Raw genomic sequence first — 25,666 nt, forward strand, 5'->3', positions numbered from 1 at the left:
AAAGCCGTTGAAGAGTATAGTATAATTATACAGCAATACGACGCAACTTAATAAGTCTTCTTCGGATGTTAAGTTATAAGCGGCTTTGTTGTTTACTATGTTAAGATATGACTATACTAATTGCGCTGACAGTTGCCTGCATGATGTTCATTATACGTACTATTATCGTGAACCGCGGCAACTTTCAAGAGTAAAACGAACTGTCACCCGCACCATGATACATCGCATGAACTGTAAAGGAACAAGTTTTTTTTTTATTATTTACAAGTTAGCCCTTGACTACAATCTCACCTGATGGTAAGTGATGATGCAATCTAAGATGGAAGCGGGCTAACTTGTTAAGAGGAGGATGAAAATCCACACTCCTTTCGGTTTCTACACGACATCGTATCGGAACGCTAAAAAAGTTTTGCTCCTTTGGGTAGGTTTTTAAACCACTCTCATATTCTAAACAAATAAAAACAAGCATCCAAACAAATAAAAACAAGCAAGCAGTTTTTGAGCGAGACTAACAAACGATTTATTTTTACACTAGCTGACGTCACGCGGATGCACCCGCGTGGTTCCCGTTCCTGTAGGGTTACGGGGATAATGTAGCCTATGGCCTTCCTCGATAAATGGGCTATCTAAGAAAGAATTTTTCAAATCGGACCATACCAGTAGTTCCTAAGATTAGCGCGTTCAACCAATCAAACAAAACTCTACAGCTTTATAATATTAGTATAGATATAACTAACACAAGTTTGTCTGTCTGTAGCCGCGCCGTTCTTCACCGAGGAGCCGCAGTTCCAGAACCTGGCCGAGGGCGAGACGGCCACCATCCACTGCAAGGCGGGCGGCACCCCCGAGCCCATGATCTCGTGGGTGCACAACGGCAAGCCCATCGAGCAGGCCGAGCACAACCCGCGCCGCGTGGTGGCCGCCAACTCCATCACCATCACCGACCTGGTGAAGAAGGACACCGGCAACTACGGCTGTAACGCCACCAACTCCAACGGCTTCGTCTACAAGGATGTCTACATCAATGTGCAATGTAAGTACCTTCTCTATACCCACACTTCTTTAATAACCGTCGTCTTTAAATGCACTTTATAAAGACATACGACCATCTGGACTATTTCCTATTTTGGTTTTTATTATCAACCCATCAAAATAAAAAACAAATCAATTGTCAAAATGTCATCCACATACTTATGATACAAATTACAAATGTCATCCGGTACTTACGGTGTATACCATTTAATATGTAGATGACACTTTGTTGTCTACTTCAATAAGTTGATAATAAACATGTCATCATCATTAACAACTGACTGACATAATTGGCTCACTGTTGAACACGAGTCTCCTCTCAGGATGAGAGGGTTTAGCCCTTAGTCCATCACGCTGGCTCAATGTAGATTGGCAGACTTCACACACCTAGAGAATTAAAAAAACTCTCAGTTATGCAGGTTTCCTCACGATGTTTTCCTTCACCATTTGAGACACGTGATATTTAAATTCTTAAAATGCACACAACTGAAAAGTTGGAGGTGCATGCCCCGGGCCGGATTCGAACCTACGCCCTTCGATTCGAAGGCAGAGATTATATCCACTGGGCTATCACGACCATGTAGTCCATGGAATTCATGACGTTTCTAATAAATTGAGTTTTAATCTTTTGTTTTTGTGCTATTGGGTTGAATTTAACAAAATTAAATAAAAGAATTTTATCGTTTTAAATACGTATGGAGTTGTTATATACCAATTAGTTTTAGATATTTTTAAGAGAAAATAAAAAAGGTGCCATAAACACATTTTTTTTTGTCCTTACTCTAAGGCTGAACCATACTCCTGGGTTCAAACTGCGTCCTTCGTAGTATTACCATATTATTATCGTATCTTCATCGTATAATTGAAGAGAAAGAGTTAATTTTAAAGAAATATATTGGTACAAGCAAGTTCGTTTTTTTTTTGCAAGATTTCTAGATTATCACTTACTCGTATATATAAATAAATGACCCTCTTTACTGTTTATTTTTTTAACGCATTGCTTCCGAACCAGCTGCACTTATTCTTACCGTATCGAATGTGATTGCGTGTATACCTGCAATGGATGAATCACACAACCCCCGAGTTCACCCTGAGGCGATTTTTTTTCCGGCGCGCGGTCATCCCCCTGGGCTCAATTTTTTTTTTGTCTGCGGGATCATCCACCCCTGTCAACTTTGTTAGTTTATCGATTCGATCCAACTTTGCCTCTTTTGATATTTACTTTAGAGATATTGCTATTTGTTTTTTAATACATAATTATGTTCGTGTGCCATTTTTTCGTTTAATATTTGTTTCTTTAGTTAGTATAAAAGTATATCTATGTATAACTGACGAATTTGGAATTGAATGAAGCTGGCAATTAAACTAAAAACAGTTTTAAACCAATTAGGTATGAAATGCCTTAGAAAACTGCTATAGTAAAGTCTCCAAAATTGTTATCCAGATCGTCATCTCACAGTCACAGACCTAATTAATTTCTTTTTTAACCGACTTCCAAAGAACAGGAAGTTCTGTGACTGGCTGTAAATAATATATTAATAATGATACAAATGTATTTTTTTATAATACAAATGCACTTTATTAGGACCGATGATAGATTAAACATGATATTTAATTAATATTTAACTTTTATATATCATTGCTATAAAATGAGATATACTTATAATAGCAGTGGTTAGCAATTTCTGCAACTTTATAGAGTCATTTATGCGCTTGTTATATTTGCAGCAACATTGATATCCAAGATAACGTGTATTCAAGAATTTTAATAGTATGGTAATATCGAATTATGGAATAGATTCACGTACATACTTGCCTAAGCTATTGCCATTCAGGGTTATTGTTTATTTACAAGTTAAATATGTAGAGCCATGCGTGACTCATAAACGTAATATAAATATTGATTTTAATAATTAATTTTGGAGACCAATCTTTCGTTTCTAATCAGCTTTACCCCCTAATTTGTGATCATTACTGGTAAACGCCTTACTTACGTTGTGTTACCAAATATTATATTGAATAGATAATAATTTATTTATTTTGCTATCGTCCGCGAAAATCCGACGAACCCTTGCGACTACGTCACCCAGGTCCGACAAAATACTCTCTACGTACGTTTCACCCCGAATCCGGAGCATCATCAGGAGATGTTGACTCTACAAACGTGCAATTGCAAAGGGTAAATCGTATTTTATGGGACCTTGGTGATGTTGTCGCATGGGTTCGTCGGCTATTCGCAGATGACAGCAAAATAAATAAAATATTATCTATTCATGATGAACTTCCGCAAAGTAATGCCCGCTTGTATCCAATATCGAAAATATTTAATGAAAAGAACAGATATTGTTTTTGCCAGAATCTTCTTATGGAACATATAACATATGTTTTAATATCAAAACTTTATTAAAGTTTATAAACAAGATACTATTATAAACGATACTTTTCTTTTATTGGTATGATTATATACATAAGGAAATGATTTATATCCCAAGGAGACCGTTCGTAACGAGCTTACAATAGTTCTAGTTGTGCTTACCTCTGTCATTTGTGAAACTAAATACCCTTAGAAGTAGGCCTAGTAATTGTGCTTGAGCCTAAATGATTTATGCGAGATGTATTAGCACATCCGTAGAGCGCGGCCGACTAGAGCTGCACGCCTACTGCCCAATCTACCAAATGTAACGGATGCCATTATTTTACCGTCTCACTGTACCCTAGCTATGCATATTTAAAGAAATGGCATCTTTCTGTCGTAAATTTTGTTATGAATATCTCTCTGGTAACTCTAATAAAATGTTTTTAAAATTTTCTTGTATCTTATTATCTTATTGCCCCCCTGTTATTTATTCGAAGCTACGTGATGTAATATATGTATTTTTTTTACATCGACTTTTATTGTATTTCTTAATATTTTATCGTTGGTTGTGCTGGATGAAAACTGGTGTGTAGCTACAATTCTTAGTTGCTTTGTTTTTGGCTCTGGGTTTTGTAATAGTAATTAAATATACATTGAACTTTATTATTGGCTTACAAAAAAGATTTGATTTTCTTGGCGAGTTTAAATTGTTAGTTCCGACAACAAATATGTTATATAATATACAACGAGTTAAAGCAATTCAGTGCATTCATTTAACAACTTAAAGGCGCTTATTCATTTGCGAGCTGTAACTGCTTAACTATTGTACATTCATCATTGTTATCAGTCTATTTTAAGGACCCACTGCTGGGTTGGGTCTCCCTGTTTTTAGAAGAGGAAGGAAGCCGAGGTCCATACCCCACCCACATTTCCAATTTCATAAGTCTGGGCTGAGAATTTTTGCTGACAACTTTTTTGAAGAAAGGATATTTCATAACTATAGAAAATATAGTAAGACTTTCAAGTTACTTGAACATAGTTTCAAGCGTACATACTAGAGCTTGTTACAGTATTTGTTCGATTACAGTTACGGTACAGCTCGCTCATGAGTACGTGCCTTAAGTGCAGAATGTCCACAAAACTAGATCATTCATCATAATCTAGTGTAAAGAAGTTACATATAGCAATCAGCAGAATAATTACAAATGAAGGACGAATTAATTGCGCTGTGGCTTGTACGACTTTTTATTAGATAAACGACCATTTGGTAAAAATAATTGTTTGGAATATTATAACAGCCTTGCACTCGTAATTATGGACTCCGCGCAACAAGTTGGCCGCAGTGCCAATATAACATTAAATGAAATTAGAATACACTTTATTGTACACCATAATTATGAATTAAGAAATAAGAATACATAAAAAATAAATGAAATGAAATAAGTTATACAGGAACAATAGGCGGCCTTATCGCTAAAAATCGATCTCTGTTAAGGTTTCTGTACTTAACCTTGGTTTAAATAAATCACCCCTCTTGCACCTAACCAACTGGCCAAACTAGTTGCGTGTGATCTATATACGAGTAAATAGTTAATTCTTGACGCCATTTAATAATAATTCAATAGTATAAAATTCAATTATAATACTGAAAAAAAGTTCTGTGTCATCATTATTATGACACGGATTTTTTTTTTCAATATATCCAATAGTAATAAAACAATGTGCGTCGGTTAAAAAAATCTTAAGGCCACTGGCCCATACAACTTCGGCACAGGGAACCCAGTTAAAACCCCGTATAAACGTATATGGAGATTATAATATGATGTATAAATAAGAATCTGGTCAAATTATTGGCTTAATAAAATACATTTTTTTATCACTCTTCTAGGGCAAAATATTAATAATAAAGCGGCGAATAACTTTTGAAGCTGTATTATTTTTTCTGTTACCAACAAGCTTAACAAACAAACCAATCATAACTCACAACTCATATCATAACTCTTCAAAAAATATCGTAAAACTCAGGCTGTATAGTCAACAATCTTAGCTTGTCCCGGTTGTGGACAAATTAAAGATAAATTAAAAATGTCGTAAAACGTTGTAGCAAAGTCTTATTGATTTCATTATTGAAGTAGAATTATCAAGATTATGGATTTAAGTAAATTGCCGGGTGGTTAGGGTAGGCCTGGGCCGGGGATGGTCATTCCCTATTAGTGAAATGTACGTATTTTCCCAGCAATACCGCCAGAGATCAAGGAAGGTCCAGACAACTTGACGAAAGTGGACGGCAGCGAGGCGGTGCTCAAGTGCAGAGTGTTCGGCGCGCCCAAGCCCATCGTCAAGTGGATGAGGGACGACGTCGACGTCACGGGCGGCAAGTGAGTGGCCTTTTGTTGTAACTGTACTAGCAGGCGCCCCGCGGTTTCACCCGCTTAGTTCCCGTTCCCGTGGGAATACAGGGATAAAATATAACAACGGGGGCTTTCTATTGGTAAGAGAATTTCCAAAATCGGTTCAATAGATCCCGAAACAACCCCCTACAACCTCACTTTACCTCTTTATAATTTAGTTTAGACTATAGTATGCGCGTTATCATCTGAGTCGTCCGGTCATAAAAGTCAAAAAAGATAGGAATGTGCAGCGCGCCTACCTGCGCACCCTAATTATCGATAAACGGCTACCTGCGCACGTGCTAATGATGAGTCAATAATGATTTGGACGATTCTGATTGGTCGGTTTCTAATGTAATTGCATTGCGTATTTTTTTTGCTATAAATGTGTTTACTGCAATTAAATAAATACATTCATGTGTTACTCGTTGCGCACTATGGATACTTTATTTTCTAACGTTGATCTGAAGAAATTACATGGCGATATTAGCCCTCAAGCTCGAACACTGATTCACAACGTATTCCTGTTTCTCAATGAATTGAAAAGTGATCCGAATAAAGTGGCTTCTCTAAATTTCAACAAACCACGTGAAATGGCCGCATTTGTTTGTGGTGTGAGCAGAGCGACAGTGGACCGAATCAAGACGGAAGTATCACAATCAGGCAGTACCTGTATACCAAGAACAAATTTTAAGAAACCACAAACCGTCACTAATATTGACGATTTTGATAAAAGTGTGTTGAAGCGAACTGTAGCTTCATTTTATGAGAATGGAGAGTATCCATCCGTGGCGAAAATTTTAGAAAAATTCCGTGAACAATTACCCGATTTTAAATGCGGCAACACTTCAATGAGAATACTACTGAAGGAGGTTGGGTTCCAGTATAAGAAAAATAGCGAAGGACGTAAATATTTAATGGAAAGAACTGATATTGTTTGTGCTAGAATGGACTTTTTAAGGAAATTGGATTTACTTAGAAGAACTAACGATCAGCGACCACGTTTCTATCTAGACGAAACATGGATTAATCAAAACCATGCAAGAAAGAGGATGTGGCTTGGAAGCAACGATGAAGGAGGTTTCAAGAATCAGCCTGTGGGAAAAGGCCAAAGATTAATAGTTTGCCATGCGGGTTCTGCAAGGACTGGCTTCGTTCCAGATGCGAAGCTAATATTTAAAGCGGTGAAATCAAAGGATGCTGATTACCACACAGAAATGGATGGCGAAACATATATGGCATGGTTTTCCGAATTCCTGAATCTACTTGAAGAGCCCTCAGTTATAATTGTCGATAACGCAAGCTATCATTCGATACAGTTGGAAAAGATACCCACAAGAAACACGAGGAAAGCTGAAATTCAAGAATGGTTGACAAAGAAAAAGATTCCATATTCCAGCAACGAAATTATTGAAGAATTAATAAGAAAAGTAAAAGCCAGTAACCCGCAGAAGGTCTACGCTTTAGACCATCTGGCAAATGAACGAGGTCATGAAGTAATAAGGCTCCCTCCATATCACTGTCAATATAACCCAATAGAATTAATTTGGGCACAAGTAAAGGGAGAAGTTGCGAAGAATAATAATACCTTCAAGATAGCAGATGTCGAAAATCACCTCCACCGAGCCATAGAAAATGTCACACGAGAAGACTGGGCCAAATGTGTTAGGCATGCCGAAGAACTTCAAAACAAAGATTTACAAAAAGCTCTAATTAGAGATCACGCGCCGCTTATAATAAATTTGGCAGAAGACGAAGATTCTGATGATGAAGACTCAGATGAAGATTAATTTTATTTAGTTAATAATTATATAATATGAAATATGTATTATATTAAATCAAATATTGTTAATTTTTTTAATTTTGTGAACAAGATACGATAATAAACTTTACTTATCGATAATATGTCTTTCATTGTTACACCCTTCACTAGACGGCTCCATAAGACCCATAAGTGCAAGCGAGATAGATATAGAGAAATGATTTATGGCCCTAAGACTCAGTTGTTAACGCGCGTACTATAGCTGACCCGGTCAAGCTTCGTTTTGACTTAGGTGCACTTCTTTCCTATCCCTACTCTACTCTACACTACTCTACCCCTACCCTTATGTTTATTTATTTATTTCAGTATGTTGGTGTCCTAATAAAATGAAAAATAAAATAAAAAATATAAATACATACATTTGTTTTTCCAGGTAAAATTAAAACAAGAGATAAATATCTATAATCTTTATATCTATTTACCTCTCGTTCTGCCTAAGTACCGTTTCCACGTTTAGTATTTTTGTATTAATGAATGTTCTATGATGTACTTGATCAGGTACAACATAACGACGGACGGCGACCTGGTGATCCGCGACGTGTCGTACACCGACGTGGGCACCTACCAGTGCTACGCCAAGAACAAGTTCGGGGAGAAGTCAGCCTTCGGATCACTCACCGTCAAGAGTAAGTCAGGGGTTTACGCTTTACACGCCAAGTTGATCAAAGTTAATCGAATACAACGGTGTAGAAACAAATTCGAATTTAATTTATTTCAATTAGGCTTACTTTACAAGCACTTTTGAAAGTCAAGTTATGTCATGATTTAAACAAACCTCGGTTCGCTTCGTGCAACCGCCTTGACTCGTTCGATTCAAAAGACTTTTTGCGATCTGAAGTTTGAACACAAAGCACTTCGCTATATCTACTACTTCAACTTGGTTATTGTAGGCCCCACGCCGCAGTACCGCGCGGCAGAGGACTCAATTAAGTAATGTAACTTAAATTCAAACAGAAGCTTTTAAATTTGAATCTAGTCCCTTTATAATGGAGTTACAGACTAGCTTTATTTTATAAATTTTTTCGTTTACAGAACGCACGGTGATCACCGACAAGCCGGAACACTACGAGGTGGCCGCGGGCTCGTCGGCGACATTCCGCTGCAACGCCAACGCGGACGATTCGCTCAAGCTGGAGATCATCTGGCTCAACGACGGCCAGCCCATCGACTTCGACAACCAGCCGCGCTTCCGCATGACCAACGACTACTCGCTGCTCATCTCCGACACCACCGAGCTGGACTCGGGCGAGTACACGTGCATCGCGCGCACCGCCATCGACGAGGCCAGGGCGCAGGCCACGCTCACTGTGCAAGGTGAGGACTGAACGTGTCACTGTAACACCCCCAATGCAATACTCGCTGCTCATCTCCGACACTACCGAGCTGTACTCGGGCGAGTGCACTTGCATCGCGCGCACCGCCATCGACGAGGCCAGGGCGCAGGCCACGCTCACTGTGCAAGGTGAGGACTGAACGTGTCACTGTAACACCCCCAATGCAATACTCGCTGCTCATCTCCGACACTACCGAGCTGTACTCGGGCGAGTGCACTTGCATCGCGCGAACCGCCATCGACGATGCCAGAGCGCAGGCTACGTTCACTGAGGACTGAACGTGTCACTGTAACACCCTCACTGCACTAGTTGCTCATCTTCGACACCACCGAGCTGTACTCGGGCGAGTACACTTACATCGCCCGCACCGCCATCGAATCGTTTCGCCGATTTTTGTCGATCTTTGTCCCGAGTCAAGGGACCTGAGGTTCGAACACGAAGCGCCTCGCTACATACTAAAAGCTCAAATCAATCATAAATTCAATTTTCTCCCCAGACAAACCGAACCCACCCGCGCTCGAGGGCATCGAGTGTCACGAGAGGATGGCGACCCTGCGCTGGCATTCCATGGGAGACAACCGAGCTCCCATCCTGCGCTTCTCCATCCAGTACAACACCACCTTCACCCCCGACACCTGGGACCTGGCCGCGGAGTCCGTGCCCGCCATTGACACCTCCTGGGCGCTGGAGCTCACCCCCTGGGCCAACTACACCTTCAGGGTCATAGCGTGGAACAAGATCGGCGCCTCCACCCCGTCGAGCCATTCCGACATGTGCACCACCCAACCGGACGTTCCGTACAAGAACCCGGACAATGTTGAGGGCAAGGGACGCGATCCAACCAACATGGTTATTTCTTGGACGGTAAGTTGTTAGTATTAAAATAAAAAGCATATGTACTCGTAGTTTGTAATTTAAAGGCTTTGCGCCTGCATACAGCGAGTTTTAAAGAATATTATTTTCATGAATAGTTACTTGCACTTTATGGGTTACTTGGGATAGGCGGGGAGAGTGACTTGAGTGGAAAAGGACGCCTTTAATCCTACACACAACGTTCACAAGTGCGTGACTCCACTCAAGGTCATCACCTTGACAATTCTCTGCCATTCTAGGGTCTTATTTTGGTTACAGTTTGATTTGTTAATTAAGTTGTCCTGACAAATGTTGTGAATTTGTTTCAAATAGCTATATTTTCATTAGCAGCTTTTATTTCTGGCTTTCTTATTGTTTGTAAACCACTTCTGAATCTGCTAAAAGTTGTATATATAAATTCCATCAGAAAATGGCTCAAATCGAGCACAACGGCCCCGGCTTCTACTACTTCGTGTCGTGGCGGCGCAACATCTCGGGCGCGGCGTGGAGCGACCAGCAGGTGCGCGACTGGCGCCAGACCGAGTTCGTGGTGCTCAGCACGCCCACCTTCCAGCCCTACCGGATCAAGGTGAGGGGGGAACGTACCCCAGACTTACCCACCTACCTCTTCGTTGTATGATATCATCACCCCTAAACAATGACCATCTCATTCCTTAAAATGTGCGCGAATTGCAGATCGATCATCCCCTTTGCTTTTTTACAGGTTATCGCCGTCAATGCGAAGGGAACTTCCAACGTCGCACCGGTCGAGGTGATTGGATGGTCCGGGGAAGACACGCCTACGCAAGCACCCTCCAACTTCACTCTCGTGCAAGTGACCACCGGCACCACCGCTCTGCTCAGCTGGAACCCGGTATCCCCTGAATCCGTCCGGGGACACTTCAAGGGCTACAAAATCCAGACGTGGGTCGACGGGGAAGAAGACAGGCCCAAAGAGATCCTCATCAAAGCGGACGCCTCCAGCGCTTTGGTATCCAAGTTCAAGCCGTTCAGAAAGAACAACGCGAGGATTCTGGTCTACAACGGAAGGTACAACGGACCGCCAAGCGAGACCCTGAGCTTCGTCACTCCCGAAGGCAAACCGGGTACCGTGCGGTCCTTCGAAGCGTACCCCATAGGATCGTCCGCCATGCTGTTGCGTTGGGACAAACCCATGAACGAAAACGGCATTTTAACCGGCTACAAGATTTACTACCAGAAGGTGACAGGCACTAACATTGGGCCGTTACAAGAGAGGAAGAAGGAGATTGATCCAAAATTCGACCGCGCAAAGCTGGCGGGACTGGAGCCCAACACGAAGTACAGGATCGAGATTCGCGCAAAGACGAAAGCCGGTGAAGGAGACAAGTATTACGTGGAGCAGACCACCAAAGCGATGGTCAACGCCGTTCCTGACGTGCCACTGTTTGAAACTAGTACGTTACCCGCCAAGGAAGGGACTGCTCATATTTTGGTCAGATGGATCCCGTCTTTGGACGGCCACGCGGGGTCACATTTCGTGGCGTGGTACCGACTGAAGGGGCACCCGGACTGGCTGCAGAGCAACGAAGTGACGGAGGACGACTACGTGATCCTGACGGGGCTGGAGCCGGGGCAGGAGTACGAGGTGAAGGTGACCGCGCACGACGGCGAGTACTTCAGCAACAGCGAAGTCCGGCTCGTCGATACTACTATTGGTGAGTCAAACTATTAGTGCTCGATGTACTATATTATGCATTAAAACTTCTTTACTCTTGACGAAAATGTAATCGGGCGAGGCTTTTATGATGGGTGCTGTCATATAAAAACATAGTGAAATACTGTTTGTTATTTTAAACTACCAATAGATGGTGTTCTTAGAGAACTTGAATACAATCCTTGTTTGTGCATTTCAATATATGTCGGGTCTTCTCCGACCCGTGGTACACGGGGCGGGGGTACGGGCCTCGAGGCAATGCCTCCTTACCCGGGCATGTCGCGGGGGAACTTTCTCCCCCGGTAATTTCTTCCAACCCCTCCCGGGGTTGAGGCTTTTCAGCCTAAGGGATTGGGCTTTGGACCCGTTGGCCCCGCGCGGACTGCGATTCCTCGCTATCCTGCGTCGGGGCAGCGCCGGGTTCAATGGGGGTCCCTGCGCGTGCATTTCAAGAAACTGTTGCGAAATAGTTATGCCTTAGGCACATAGATGGCGCTTTATTGTTACTTTTGAAAGAAGTTTTACTTGAATTGTGCGGTTTAAAGCACACTCGTTTTTCTTTGATTTCATCACTTTCTGTGGTTAACTTGCGATTTCTTTCGGCACGTGTAAATTGCAAGGTATCCTCGTGATAAAGAGATGAGAATGATTTCATTGTTTGTTTGCATTGAGTAAGCTCCGAAACGACTGAACCGATTTGTGAAATAGTTTCACTGTTGGGAAGCTACACTACCGCGTATTCCTGTGGTATGCAACGAGTGTGTGTCGCAGACGGGCCGCACGTGCGGCCGCGCGAGCAGAGCACGGCGACGGCGGGCTGGTTCATCGGCGTGATGGTGGCGCTGGCCTTCCTGCTGCTGGTGCTGGTGCTGGTGTGCGTGGCGCGCCGCAACCGTGGCGGCAAGTACGACGTGCACGACCGCGAGCTGGCGCACGGCCGCGCCGACTGCCCCGACGCCGCCTTCCACGAGTACACGCACCCGTCAGTATGCTTTCACTACTTACAGTCAGGGATCCGTACAACATTTTATTATTTATACAACCGATTACTCATCATTATCATCATAATATCAGCCGATGGACGTCCACTGCAGGACATAGGCCTTTTGTAAGGACTTCCAAATATCACGATACTGAGCCACCTGCATCCAGCGAATCTCTGCGACTCGCTTGATGTCGTCAGTCCACCTGGTGGGGGTCGACCAATACTGCGCTTACAAGTGCGGGGTCGCCATTCCAGCACTTTGGGACCCCAACGTCCATCGGCTCTTCAAACTATGTGCCCTGCCCATTGCCACTTCAGCTTCGCAACTCGTTGAGCTATGTCGGTGACTTTGGTTCTGCTGCGGATCTCCTCATTTCTGATTCAATCACGCAGAGATACTCCTAACATAGCTCGTTCCATCGCCCTGATTACTATCATGTTAATTTTTCAGTGTAGTTTCATCTCGATGAGACAAACAAATTTTTTATTTACGAAAATACTTGATTCTGGTAGCTAACTGAGTTACCACGCAATTTGTAGGACATTATGGCTGTTAAGCATTTGACAGGTGGATTGTTGTGTAAAACTGTCTGCAGCGTTAGGCTTCTTTAGTTTATACCCACAAACGCGCTTTACTATACATGTCTGTGTTCGCACTACATTTAAACTCCAAACAGACTAACCATATAAGATTGATTATATACCTCTGCACAGCTAGCTAGCCTTACTGTTTCAAATCAGTTTTATATAGCCAGATAATAGTATGCGTACACTATACGTGTACGTATGTGTGTGTGTACGTAAATGATGCTTGGCCATGATCCAATGACGTCATTCTAGATTCAATATGGCGGATTCTCAAATATGCCATTTCAGTTATTGATACACTCTTCTGATGCGAATATTAAATGGTAGGGTTTAGGATTTAAGTAGAATGCAAAACGTGTAATTGTATAGTAAAAGTCAAACTTCGAATTCGCTTTGAACACAAGGCATAAACAGGGTAACAAAAAAAAAACAAAACAATCATGGTGTTTTTGTTGTTTCCAGACTTGACAACAAGTCCCGCCACTCCATGAGCAGCGGCACCAAGCCGGGGCCCGAGAGCGACACCGACTCCATGGCGGAGTACGGCGAAGGCGAAACTGGTATGTTGTTCCACCAACGTAGAGTCCTTTTCATGAAAGAAGTTCCGCGGCTAAAACCTGTCACTCACACAAATGTCAATAAGATTGCCATTACCAAATAAGACATTAGCGCCGCGTCTGGGGGGACTTTTTCTTTCATGAAAAGGACTTTACATGTAATGCATACGTTTGAGTTACTTTACCACCATTATCATTCTTTGTTTTTTTTTTAATCTTCCTCAATTTTTACTTAGTGTAGACGGTTTTACCACATTTGTATACCACACGTAATTTTTGTCACGCTTTGACTCAAATACTTACATTTGAAAGGTGACAAAGACAAAGCTGTCCAACATTTGTAAGAAGGTGGTAAAATCGGTCTTAAAGTAGTTATGAAAATAATATTGTAACATGCATTTAAAATTTAGTTTTGAATTTCTATTAATCATTCATTTTCTTATTTTATTTTTTTGGTAAAATGTTGCTTTTAATTGCAGCGTAGTAAGATATAAGTGAAAGTTCTTTACATTATGTATTTTACAATTAATTTCAACTAACTGCTTTAAAATTGTATACATACTATAAACTACCATGAAGATTATAAAGTAGTAAAAGTAGTAATCTATTATATTCCTAAATAGTACATTGAGTTATTAGTAAAAAATTTATATCGAAAATTTGCCAAATGAAATTTAAGAAAAATGAACAATGAAAAGAACTTTAACTTATTAAATCAGTTTTCAGTTTGCATTAAATTCATGTTTTTTTTTTTTTTTTAATTTTCCGCATGTTTTTATCCGTGTGTACGCATGCGTTGCAGCGGGCATGAACGAGGACGGCTCGTTCATCGGGCAGTACGGGCGCAAGCGGCGGCCCCCGGCCTCCGGTCAGCAGGACTCGGCCTCGCAGGCCTTCGCCACGCTCGTCTAGAGCCCCTCCCGCGCATACCCATGCCCCGTACCCTTCACCATCCCTTATATGCTGCTTTGATTGTGCTCATAATACTTTATACTTGTTGCCACATTATTGTTTCATAAACATATATTTACGTGTTGGTAAATTAAAGTATTTTTTCATCCCACTAATTTGAAAAGCTTTGTTTTTCGAAAAATGCGAACAAAATTCTATTTTATTTCGCTACCTTGAAAAGTAATTGCATATTCAAACATGACGAAATACACTACTAAATCCTTCAATAAGATCTACTATTTGGCAATGTTATCTATTTAATTGATTTTATTTGAATGGCGATATTTGATATTGTTAGCTTGACGATATTTATTAAAATAATGTGGTAATTGTGTAAAAGTTAGAAATGTTTGGCAACTTTTAAAATTTATTCAGCTTTATTTTAACAAAAGGATAGTTAAAAATGGCCGCTTATACCCGTCATGCGCGCTCAGCTTTATACGTTTTTTTAAGCTCGACGTGACCGCAGTGCCATTGCAACACAAAAAAAAAATGTATTGACCCAATCGCCGCAGAAAAAAACATTCTACGTTCTGATTGGTCCGTAAAATATTCTACGTTCCGATTGGTTTGTGAAACATTCTACGTTCCGATTGGTCCGTGTAACATTCTACGTTCCGATTGGTCCGTAAGTGAAGTCGTCCGACAAAATTTGTTTTTTTTTTTATATTATTCGATCTGGTTGTGTTTGAATCTCGTTAATTCTCGCTAATTTTATTATTGACGACGAGGGCGTTATAGTCTTTATTTTACTATTTCAAAAATAGTTGTAATAAAGGCCGTTTCACACGTCCCGAGTATGGAAAGGCGTACTTTTATACTTAGCGTCGACTCTCATTGGCGGCGCAGTGACGATGAATTATGATAATTCATAATAAACGACTTTATTCGGTTATGAATAAGATGCATATTTCTGCAACTAATTTAGTTTGTTTCTGCTATACATGCGTCTTTCTTAGATCTTTATATATTGCCTCGCCGGCAATGTCTGTCGACTTTAAAACATTTAGGTTAGTTCTTAAGTACACATTAGGTATTAAGTTGTTTAGGTTGTAAAAAAAAGATATTTTATGCAGTTTGAAGTGCAGTGAATGTTTCTATTATTCTTATGATAATAATATAGTCTATTCGATATATTATACAATATGAGCACGAGTTTTTGTTTTGTGTTTTGCATTTATACATAATTATTGTTTAGAGTAGCATAGATAGACATGTACCCATATATCCGTCCCGCTCTTTACATCCTTTTGTTTTTTGCCTGCACGAGCCGCTATATTTTGTTTTTCTGTAAGGTATGATTTTTGTTTTGTTTTGCTATTTATTTTTTATGGATTTTCATTTTTTTTTAAATTTCCATCTCCCATTACAATCATGTTTATTTTTTTATTTAGTTACGTCATTACTTTGTCTAATTGAACTGATATTATTAATTGCAGCTGCAAAAATGTACGACTAATTAAACTTCCAGTTTTATATCCGATCTTGGTTGCAATCCTCGGTCGTGTCAGACTTTGAAAAGAAGCTTTGTTATAAAAACAGACTTTGTTGGCATTCGTTAATAAAATAGAAGACCAAAATAGATTTAATTACATTGAGGGAGAATAAAAGTAGTTTGTTATATAAGGGAATCAAATGAAAAAATTATATACGAGGTAATTACCGACAAAGTAACGGAAATCGAGTTATCTATCGTTACAATTCGATTGTGAGAGAATCTAAATACATGGAGCCTATTTCATTTCTATATTTCGTGGGAATACGGGAATAAGTATAGTGTACGATACTCACAAATAACGTGGCAAATTGGTAAAAGAATTTTCTCATGAACTTTACTTCTTTATAATATTTGACTCTACTGTTACATAAAAAAGAAGATTTATTTGCCGCGGGTAGAATGAAAATGTTATCCTCACTATAGGATATTTTGAACAAGTGAAGAGAGTGTTTTGATACGATCAGTAACATGATCTCGTTCGCGCGCAGGTCGCTTCACAGAGGACGGCTCGTTCATCGGGCAGTACGTGCCGGGCGCGCGCGTGCTGCCGCCGCCGCCCGCGCCGCCCGCGCCCGCCACGCCGCTCGCCGGCCTGGCGCAGCCGCCCACCTACGTGTAGACGACACGCCGCAGCTAGTGACACATCGACCACTGGACACGGATGTATTCTACACTCAGACCAATTATGGAAGGACCTGTATCGCACTCATAGTCACGAACAAAATTGTCTGTCATTTTCTAAAGAAAACGAGCTTAGATTTGGTATATGTCTTATACTAAACTAGAAGTATCTTTACGGAGCTCTCTAATCGACGAACACGATTACAACTATTTAACATCGACACTATAGAGACAGTTTCTATAATAGCATTAGATCGTTGATCATAAACTTTGACAGAAAAGTAACGTCTAGCGAGACAGGTCCTATACAATAATTGGTCTGAGATTCTATAAGACTTCGCCAAATATGAAAAAAAAAATCAAACTATTTGATCGTCGGTGACTTTTAATTCAACATACACTACTGGCTTCGACGCTTCGATGCAGTTCCGGATTATGAAAATTTAATGCCCTAAACAATCTTTCCCTATAGGCCTTTGTATCCATAAGCGAAGTACAAAGTTTTAATTTAAGAAAAAATAATCTGATTTTGTATTTGCCTAATCTTTCGTGTACTGATTTTTTTCTCGGTCTATTTAAGCAATTACTCATGGCATCTCGTTTGGGGTCTAAACGAGATGTCATAAATAATTGCTTGAATAGCTTATGGGCTAATCTAGGACTGCTTCGATGAAGTCCTGCGGGCCTATTAAGTGTCTCAGTGTACAATTCAAAATCATTTTCCAAAATCTTGATGAAAAATGGTTTTGATAAAGAACAAAGTGATCAGTGGTCGATTTCAAATGTATCACTAAAGGTGGAAATTGTTTTAATTCAATACTGAATCTCAGATATGAATAAACACGAGTGCACTTTGAATCTCGATATTGCAAACGTGTGTCTCTATCTACGTTTATAAAATAGTGACTGAGCTGAATGTAAATTACATAAATATATTGAAATGGTAAAACGGTTAAATTAAATTATCCCAGAACAAGCCCTTAGTCATGAGCTTTTGTTCGTACTACGCGGTGTAACACAAACTAATTTCGAAATTTACGAAATAAATTATTCAATAAACGACATATGTAGTTCAAAATCTGACTAATCTGGCGCTACTTACGCAGAATCTGCTTCATTTAAAATTACAATTAAATATAATAATTTGACAGTTTTTAACATTATGGTTCACTATTTTTTAAACGTGGATATACTGAATATCTATAAAAATATTACTGCCATTAATTTCATCGTAATATTAAATATAAATTCATAAACAAGATTATCATCTCAGTGAGTTTAGTTTAAATATATTAGTTGAAACGGAGCCGCCAGTGTAAAGATATGATTTCTTATCATTTTGAGTATCAGTAACGGCTAAATGGCTAGATTGAAGTAAAAATACATTATTGTTTGATACATTTATACATGAAAACGTTAGATGCCCATACGAAATACATGAAGTTAACTAGGCACTTGATGATTTATAATTTTCTTTTTGAAAATACTTTGTTATGTTAGTCATACTAAATATTTTTAAAAGAAAATTAACAATAAGCAGACCCCGTCATCCTTTTTACAGTTATCTTGTTTGCATTTTGAGGAAATTCTATGAAAATTTAACTTTCATAAGGTTTATATAACCCAAAGTGTCTAGTTAATTTGTTCGGGTCAATGGATTTGTTTGATTACGAGACTGATTTTAAGTAAAATAATGAAATATTCCTCATAGCCTGGCACTACGTTTTTGAATATTTAAATCTTATGATACATCAAACCGCACCTAGTTACTGTACCCCTGAAATTCACCTTATAATTTTTATTTCTAACATCTTGCGAAAGGGGTTGAATAAATACTCTAAGAGTGGCTGTCTAAATTTGCTATCCAGTTAGACACGTTGTATGTGTGGTTTAAAAATTTCAATTATGTTTCTAAGCTTAGAACATATGGTAAACATTTATAAAAGTTATGGAACTATTGTAATGATAACGAAAATTATTTAGAACGCACAACAGACAGTTGAATTTCATGAATTTCGTGAAAAATTATAAATTTCGTTTGTGGACCATGTGTTCTTGACTTACAAATGGAGGTGGTATGCATATATAGGATGTTCAGCAACGAGCATTATAATACAGAATTAAAGTAACAGTAATACATGGCTTTTTTAATTACAGAATCATATGTTTATTGAAAGAAACTTGTACTATTTTGGTAAAACTATGTCTGCTATTTATTGCACATCCTGTATATGTAGCTAGCGAGGGCTCGCTTAGAACGTAGGAGACGGATTTCGGCTCGATATCAATTACTTGTAATAATAAGGATACGGTTAAGATCGCGAAGTCTTGGTGTATAAGAAATGCTATTTTTGTCACAGAAAAAATAAAGAGAGAATTAAGTTATTGGGAGCTCGTAGCCTAAGAGACCAAATGGGGAACTCAGGCACTTGAGGGTAACATTTGAGAAAACAATAGATATAATCTGTTAATTTGTACAATTACATGATATAAGTAAATCGTGATAATTTCATATGAGGCTTGTCTCCTTCAGTAAATACCGTTTGGGCTCTTACACTATGAAGTGAAGATTGCTCTTAATACCGGTGGTCAGACGCGTTTAATTTCTAGAATACTCTACTCTTTCTTGTATAGAATGTAAAATGCAGCTCAAAGTGGCGTTGATATTAGGCCAATAGTTTTATCACAGAAGATATTCAAATCGATATTTACTATTTCATATTACCTACAATAAATAATAATAATAATTCAAGGCCTGATACACATGTCTGTATAGCATGCCAGTGTCGTTTGTAGTTTACACACATTACAATAAAAAAAATGAAAAAAAAAATTAATCTTTAACATTTTGCTAATATGTATGTACAAAATGCACAGTACATAAAACAGATCAAACATGGCTACCATTACTCTTTTTCTGACACATTCTGGATCCGTGCATTTTGAGTAGGACCCGCAATCTGAATCTCATTTTTTTTTATTACTGGCATACAGAGCATATCTGTATGTATATTATGTTTATGATAATTGACTTCAAGTGCATCCATAATACTGAAGTAATATAACTTAAAATTGGGCTCTTAACCATGAGCTTGTTCATGACCAAACTGATCAGTTTGGGTTGTTGTACTGTCAGTGACTGGCATGCCATACACGTGCGTGTCACGGTCCTTATAACATGACCTGGCACTATTCTACCGTTTATTTTTATACATCAAATGCATATCTTTCTACGACTAACAAATTCTTTAGGACCACGAAGAGTAATTCTATTTTTAAGACTATTTAAGATTTAAATTAAAATAAAAAAAAATTAACAACTATTCTTCTATGTAGGCAAAAGTAAATAACTATTTTTATTTATAGAATTACTTATTAGCATTATCAATTTTTCTCTTTAGCTCTTATTAACATCTAGTATTCAGTTTTAGCATCTATATAATATTTTAAAATGATGTCATTCGTATTAATAGCACACAATTTTTCGAGTATTTTTCCAAAGAGATTTAATGTTTCATATAAATAAAGTCTGATTTACATTGAGACAGATAATGACTTCACGCTCTTAATAAAGCTGACTTTTATAGAGTGGTATTGACTTAAATACAGTGCATATTTATCTTATGCTGTTTCTATATAAACTATTCAATAGGCGTTACTTTGCGGAAGACCACTAGGAACAGTGAATAATTGTTAAGTTTTTATTGAATTGAACATCACCACAACAAGTCAACAATAAGTGTATATAAGGGATTTATGTCAATTTACCTCCGAAAGATAACTAAATAAATAAGTTATACATTGTTCAATACTACTCATAACTTAGGTACATTTATTTATATTAGGTTGAGTATCATTGACTTTCCCTATGTGAATCAGGCTTAACAAGGTGATAATGCTTGGATTTTACGCGTTAATTAATATCAATTACTGCATATTGAATCTATTTTCGTATGGGCGGTGGAGTATTTGAGTATTTTTATATGTGCGCGCGCGATTTGGCCACCGGGCGATGTTGGTGCTTTGCGGACGTGGTCGAGAGCGATTTGTATTCGATGTTGTGGTCGTGACTACGTAGAGTTAGTGCTGTTTGTTTGTCTGTCTGTTCACCGGTGATGCTATCTGCTCAGCTTTTGTAAGGTACACTATCCTGATATAATACTTTCTCCTTGAAATCGTAGGCATTTGATCAAATTATGGTCAAAAGCTTCCAATACAGAAACAAGAAATCTCTTGTATAATAAATTGATGTAACTTAAATGTTTGTTGTAGGACATACCACTAAATACAAGAGAAGATTTTGTAATCTAATTCTGTAAATCTAATCTTAAATATGCATTTCCTCAACCAGAAATTAGTATATTAGGCCATGTGTACGCAAACACCGGTTATTTGTTAAGTGTTGGATGGAACTGAGAAAGCCGCCTTTGTATATGGCATTAATGTATTAATGATATTATCAGAAAATCTCTAACTACCTTCGAATATTATCGATTCACAGCTAACTGTGTCTGTACGTAGCTAGCTAAGACTTGACGTTTAATTTTATGTGTCGTTGACGAGGTTTATGGTGGTGACAAACTTTTAAACCGCACCGTAATGCGATACTGGGAGGCGTTAAGAGTATGTTACCACTCTAATGGTGCCCATTTTGACGTCAGCATAGCGACATAGCACAAGGTTTAGTGACATTATGGTGTTATTTAAAAATAGAATGAAACTTTTACTTGAACGGCGCTATTGTCGCTTACATTGGGATGTGATATTTTCTATAAAACTGACGTCAAAATGAAGCGCATTCTCTCATCACACAAAAAACTAATTGTATATCCCACTAGTTATAGCAATTTTTTGTATCTCCCAGTTTATTAAACTTTATTATGCACCTCACTAAGTTATGACAAGTTGATGTTTCCAGTTTAAATCCTTAAAAATCCCTTTTACACGTTCATTAGTATATTATTATTATACATATCTCATGTATAATAATAATGAAGCAAGATTGTCCTTGAATCGTTTATGGCCACTTGGTTAGTCAACTAGTGTACGTGTAAATCGGGATTAACTTGATACACACGAGTCACACCAGTGTTGCCATACAGTTATACACAAAGCATAGAGCAACGCGGTCTAGAATGGAGTAGGCATAGACGCGATGGACGTGATGGATTTACTTGCTCTAAAAAACTCAATTTGAAGTTAGTTGATTTAACCATAGACTATCAGTGTTTATATCTATTACCATTGAATTGATTTTGTTTCTCAGAGTTTATAAACTAGACTCCGCGCCACGAAAGAAGTCTCGCGATTAAAACCTGAACTAAAATTGACAGCTCCTTACACAAATGGCAATAAGACCTATCGGTGTTCTAGTGAGTGAATAGTCATCTTCTAGGCAAGCGCGTTTCATATGCTGCATCATCGCTTACCATCAGGCGTGATTGCAGCTAAGCGCTTGTTTATACAAAATAAAAAAAAACCGCCATTACTTAATGACAATGAGAGCCATTAAGACATAAGCGCCGCGTCTACGGGACTTGTTTTATGGCGCGGAGTATACCGGCCCACGGTCTTGTCTCAGTCTGTGGCCGCGTTTCTCGCCGTCTCGCTCCAGCGTATCTCACTTGTATCTCGTGTTAGAGTTAAGGGTTTCGTGTTATCTAATGTTAGGCAGCTAAGGCGTTCGCTTGTCGCTCTAATGTAGTTATTGTATGTACCTCTCTTTAACTAAGTATTTATTATTTGTATTTTACCATTTTTCTTAGTACATTATTTGTACACTGTTGGTCAAACTTAACTGGTTATTGTAATTGGAGTTTTTATACAATATACTGAATATAAAGTTACTTATATTCAGTCTAAAGCTACATCACTTGCAAATGAAAGCGTAATTTATGTCCTTAGCCATGAAAATATATTTTAATAAAAGAAATGCATGATACGTTTATAAAATGTTCTATAAAATATTGGATACAGTTGAGTTTGTTCAACAGTTTTAATAATTCACACGACAGCTTATTTATTAATAATCTATTTATTATCATTATTTATTTATACGCCTGAAAGGTGTCGGGTCCTAAATAATACATTCCACGCGGTCAAACCATGTTGATTTTTGATGAAAATCTCCCGTTCTTTTAATTTTGCAAAAATTATAATATGTTAACGTGCAGATGAGATCTGAATAACGTTTCTAAATACCAGAATCACTTTACGACAGCGTTTCAAACTTATTTACTTTTTTTTTTTAATTTGAGGACAGTTCTAGTGACTTTCAGTCATTGTGACAAAAAATATTAGTGAAGATATAGTTTAACTGTTAATGAATTAACAGAAAAATATTTCGATAACTGTTATATTTTGTAACAGTGACAAAAACACTAGTATATCCTCAGCCTTGGTATATTTATACTGATCCCGAGTTGCTACTTTTAATATTGAATTGCTAACATAATGTATATTGTTCTCATTTGAGCTTACTGTGTGTAACCATCGGTACCTTGTATTCTAACATTGCATTATTATATTTGGATAGCACTGTTATATTATATCCCCTTTAAGTTGTTTGTTAAGGAGTCTTTATCATGTATATTGTCTAGTAAGAATTTAATATATATTATGTAATATTTAATTGTACTTTTTCCATTATACTACTTTCTGTTCGACAATATACTGCCAAAACAATATTTGGATATAGTTATCGGTATATCGATTACTATTGTAATAATATCGTTATTAATATTACATGGGTACACCTAAGTGCATAAAAAGTGATCAAACAGAAAAGAGTATAATCGAGCCGAGTATAGATATAGTAGGAGAGCCTTGTTCGAATCGCGTCTGTTTTTGTGTCGCTTTTTTATACCGCGCTGTTGATAATTGAAAATTCTCTCTCTTGGACTATTTGTTAACATTCAAAATGGCGAAGTAACGTTGAAAATTAATTGTTAAATTCACTAAAATTACGGTGATACATGATCACTGCCTTTTCCCCTAAGAATAAATTAGAGATTTTTCTATATTATTGTGTTCATTTTGTAGTTATATCTTTTAAATGCGTAACGCACTTGCGATCATTTCTACGTCTACAACTTCTTAATACTGCTGATTAGACTGAATTTAAACTAAAACTTAGAACAAAAATCTCTCTCTTACTTAGAATGGAATATTTAATCTCATTGTAACTGCTTTGTTGAGAGTATGTATCTAATCAAATTGAATTCTAATCCATTGAAATTGTAATTGCTCAATTCCTTACATATTTGCAAGCGCGTTGCGTATTTAACTTCCCTGTTTATGATAATTGACAGTTTGTCAACTTGCCTTATATATTATCTGTAAAGGACCTCTATATTATGATATTTATTTGAGTTTAGGAGATATTTTCGTTTATTTAACAAAGACTTACTGTTCGTAAACAAATGCACACTAAAATAATATATGCATTTATCTACAGAATAGAACGTCACAAGGTGTACCGCATTATTTCTTAAATTCCGAATTAATATTTTTTTTTTATTAATATTTATGAACATGACAAACCGCTGTTTAATCCTTGAAGTCAAATAAAAGTATAGAAAAATAAAAGATTTATATTTTCATTTGTCCTCACGTGTACTTTCAATAGAGTTAAAGTAAATTGTTCTAAAATGTAACAAAATAAGTAACATTAGAAATGTGTATTCTCAATTAATAAAATAATTCTTAGTAAGTAATTAAGTCTGTATAGAGAATTGTGATAAAGACACTTTGTTGTATTGAAATTTTGGGTTTTAGAAATGAAATTAATTGAACAAAATTCTTTTAATGTTTATATTTCTTCCAAAAATAAATTGCATAATAATTCAGAGATCATATTTAAGTAGATCAAATTTAGATTAGTATAAGTGATGTCACATAAAAAGAACGCTGAAGTCTACCTGCCCAGATGAAAGTTAATTTCATTCGAGATAATTTTTTGGTACGCAAAATCACCTACGTGAAGAAGACATAAGTGAGAAGATAATAAATTTGCCCACCGATAATATTTTGTGTTTTCTTAAAGATAACGTTTATTTTGAAAAAATAATTAATAATTATATTCAGAAAGAAACATTGCTGGTATTATTTCGAATTTAGTGTTATAAGTTTGCGCAGCGCAATGTCCTCAGCACTCTTTTTAATTGACTTGACTTATACCAATATGTTGGCATCCTTACAATTATGTAGATAAATAGTCATGATTCTTTTTCATTCGTTTTAGTAATTAATTTATTTACCTTAAACATTTCAACAATGTGTCTTTAATATGAAAAATAGCCCACTTTTGAAGTATTTTCTAAAACTGTTTATCTTCGATTGCATTGAAAGCGGAAACATGACAAAATGGTAAGTGGTATCCGCTACTTACGGCGTCGGCGGAACGATTGAGTTACGAATTAATTAATTTACTCTCTTTATTTCGCATTAAGTGACGATAATTTATTGTAACTACGGTGAATATTTTTTTATGTTGCATAGAAAATAAAGTTTAAGAAATTATTTTGCGTTTCCATTTAATTTCCCTACAATACCTACATTAACAAATTAGTCGAAATAGTTGCCGAAAAGATCACATAAAGTATTTAGAATTCTATGAAAAAAATACTTATTTAAGTAGCTATGTTACAAAGTTGCAAGACTCATTTACTTTTATACACCGCGCCACGAAACAAGTCCGTAGAAGCGGCGCTAAATGTCATAATGGCATTCATTGGTATTTATACTAATAGCATTAACAACTGAGTCTTAGGGCCATAAATCATTTCTCTATATCTATCTCGCTTGCACTTATGGGTCTTATGGAGCCGTCTAGTGAAGGGTGTAACAATGAAAGACATATTATCGATAAGTAAAGTTTATTATCGTATCTTGTTCACAAAATTAAAAAAATTAACAATATTTGATTTAATATAATACATATTTCATATTATATAATTATTAACTAAATAAAATTAATCTTCATC

At 37.6% G+C, this 25,666-nt stretch overlaps 1 protein-coding gene across 3 annotated transcripts in view; it reads left to right on the top strand.

Annotated features, from left to right (window-relative positions):
* LOC112048362 (neuroglian) overlaps positions 1 to 25,202 on the top strand; it is a 70,333-nt gene extending 45,131 nt beyond the window's left edge. For 2 of the 3 annotated variants that reach the window (XR_008251180.1, XR_008251181.1), the window contains exons 6-16: positions 758 to 1,033; positions 5,625 to 5,766; positions 8,099 to 8,226; positions 8,633 to 8,914; positions 9,431 to 9,798; positions 10,214 to 10,375; positions 10,511 to 11,483; positions 12,254 to 12,464; positions 13,518 to 13,615; positions 14,415 to 15,858; positions 16,550 to 25,202. Coding sequence is in view for 1 of the 3 variants with exons in the window: in XM_052884026.1 (XP_052739986.1) it covers positions 758 to 1,033; positions 5,625 to 5,766; positions 8,099 to 8,226; positions 8,633 to 8,914; positions 9,431 to 9,798; positions 10,214 to 10,375; positions 10,511 to 11,483; positions 12,254 to 12,464; positions 13,518 to 13,615; positions 14,415 to 14,480; positions 16,550 to 16,680 (2,837 nt within the window). In the remaining 2 variants the exon portion in view is untranslated. The remainder of the gene's footprint in view (positions 1 to 757; positions 1,034 to 5,624; positions 5,767 to 8,098; positions 8,227 to 8,632; positions 8,915 to 9,430; positions 9,799 to 10,213; positions 10,376 to 10,510; positions 11,484 to 12,253; positions 12,465 to 13,517; positions 13,616 to 14,414; positions 15,859 to 16,549) is intronic. The other variant, XM_052884026.1, reaches the window with a different exon arrangement.
* The last annotated feature ends 464 nt before the right edge of the window (positions 25,203 to 25,666 follow it).

This window comes from Bicyclus anynana, chromosome 1, assembly GCF_947172395.1.
Source record: "Bicyclus anynana chromosome 1, ilBicAnyn1.1, whole genome shotgun sequence".
NCBI lineage: Eukaryota > Metazoa > Arthropoda > Insecta > Lepidoptera > Nymphalidae > Bicyclus > Bicyclus anynana.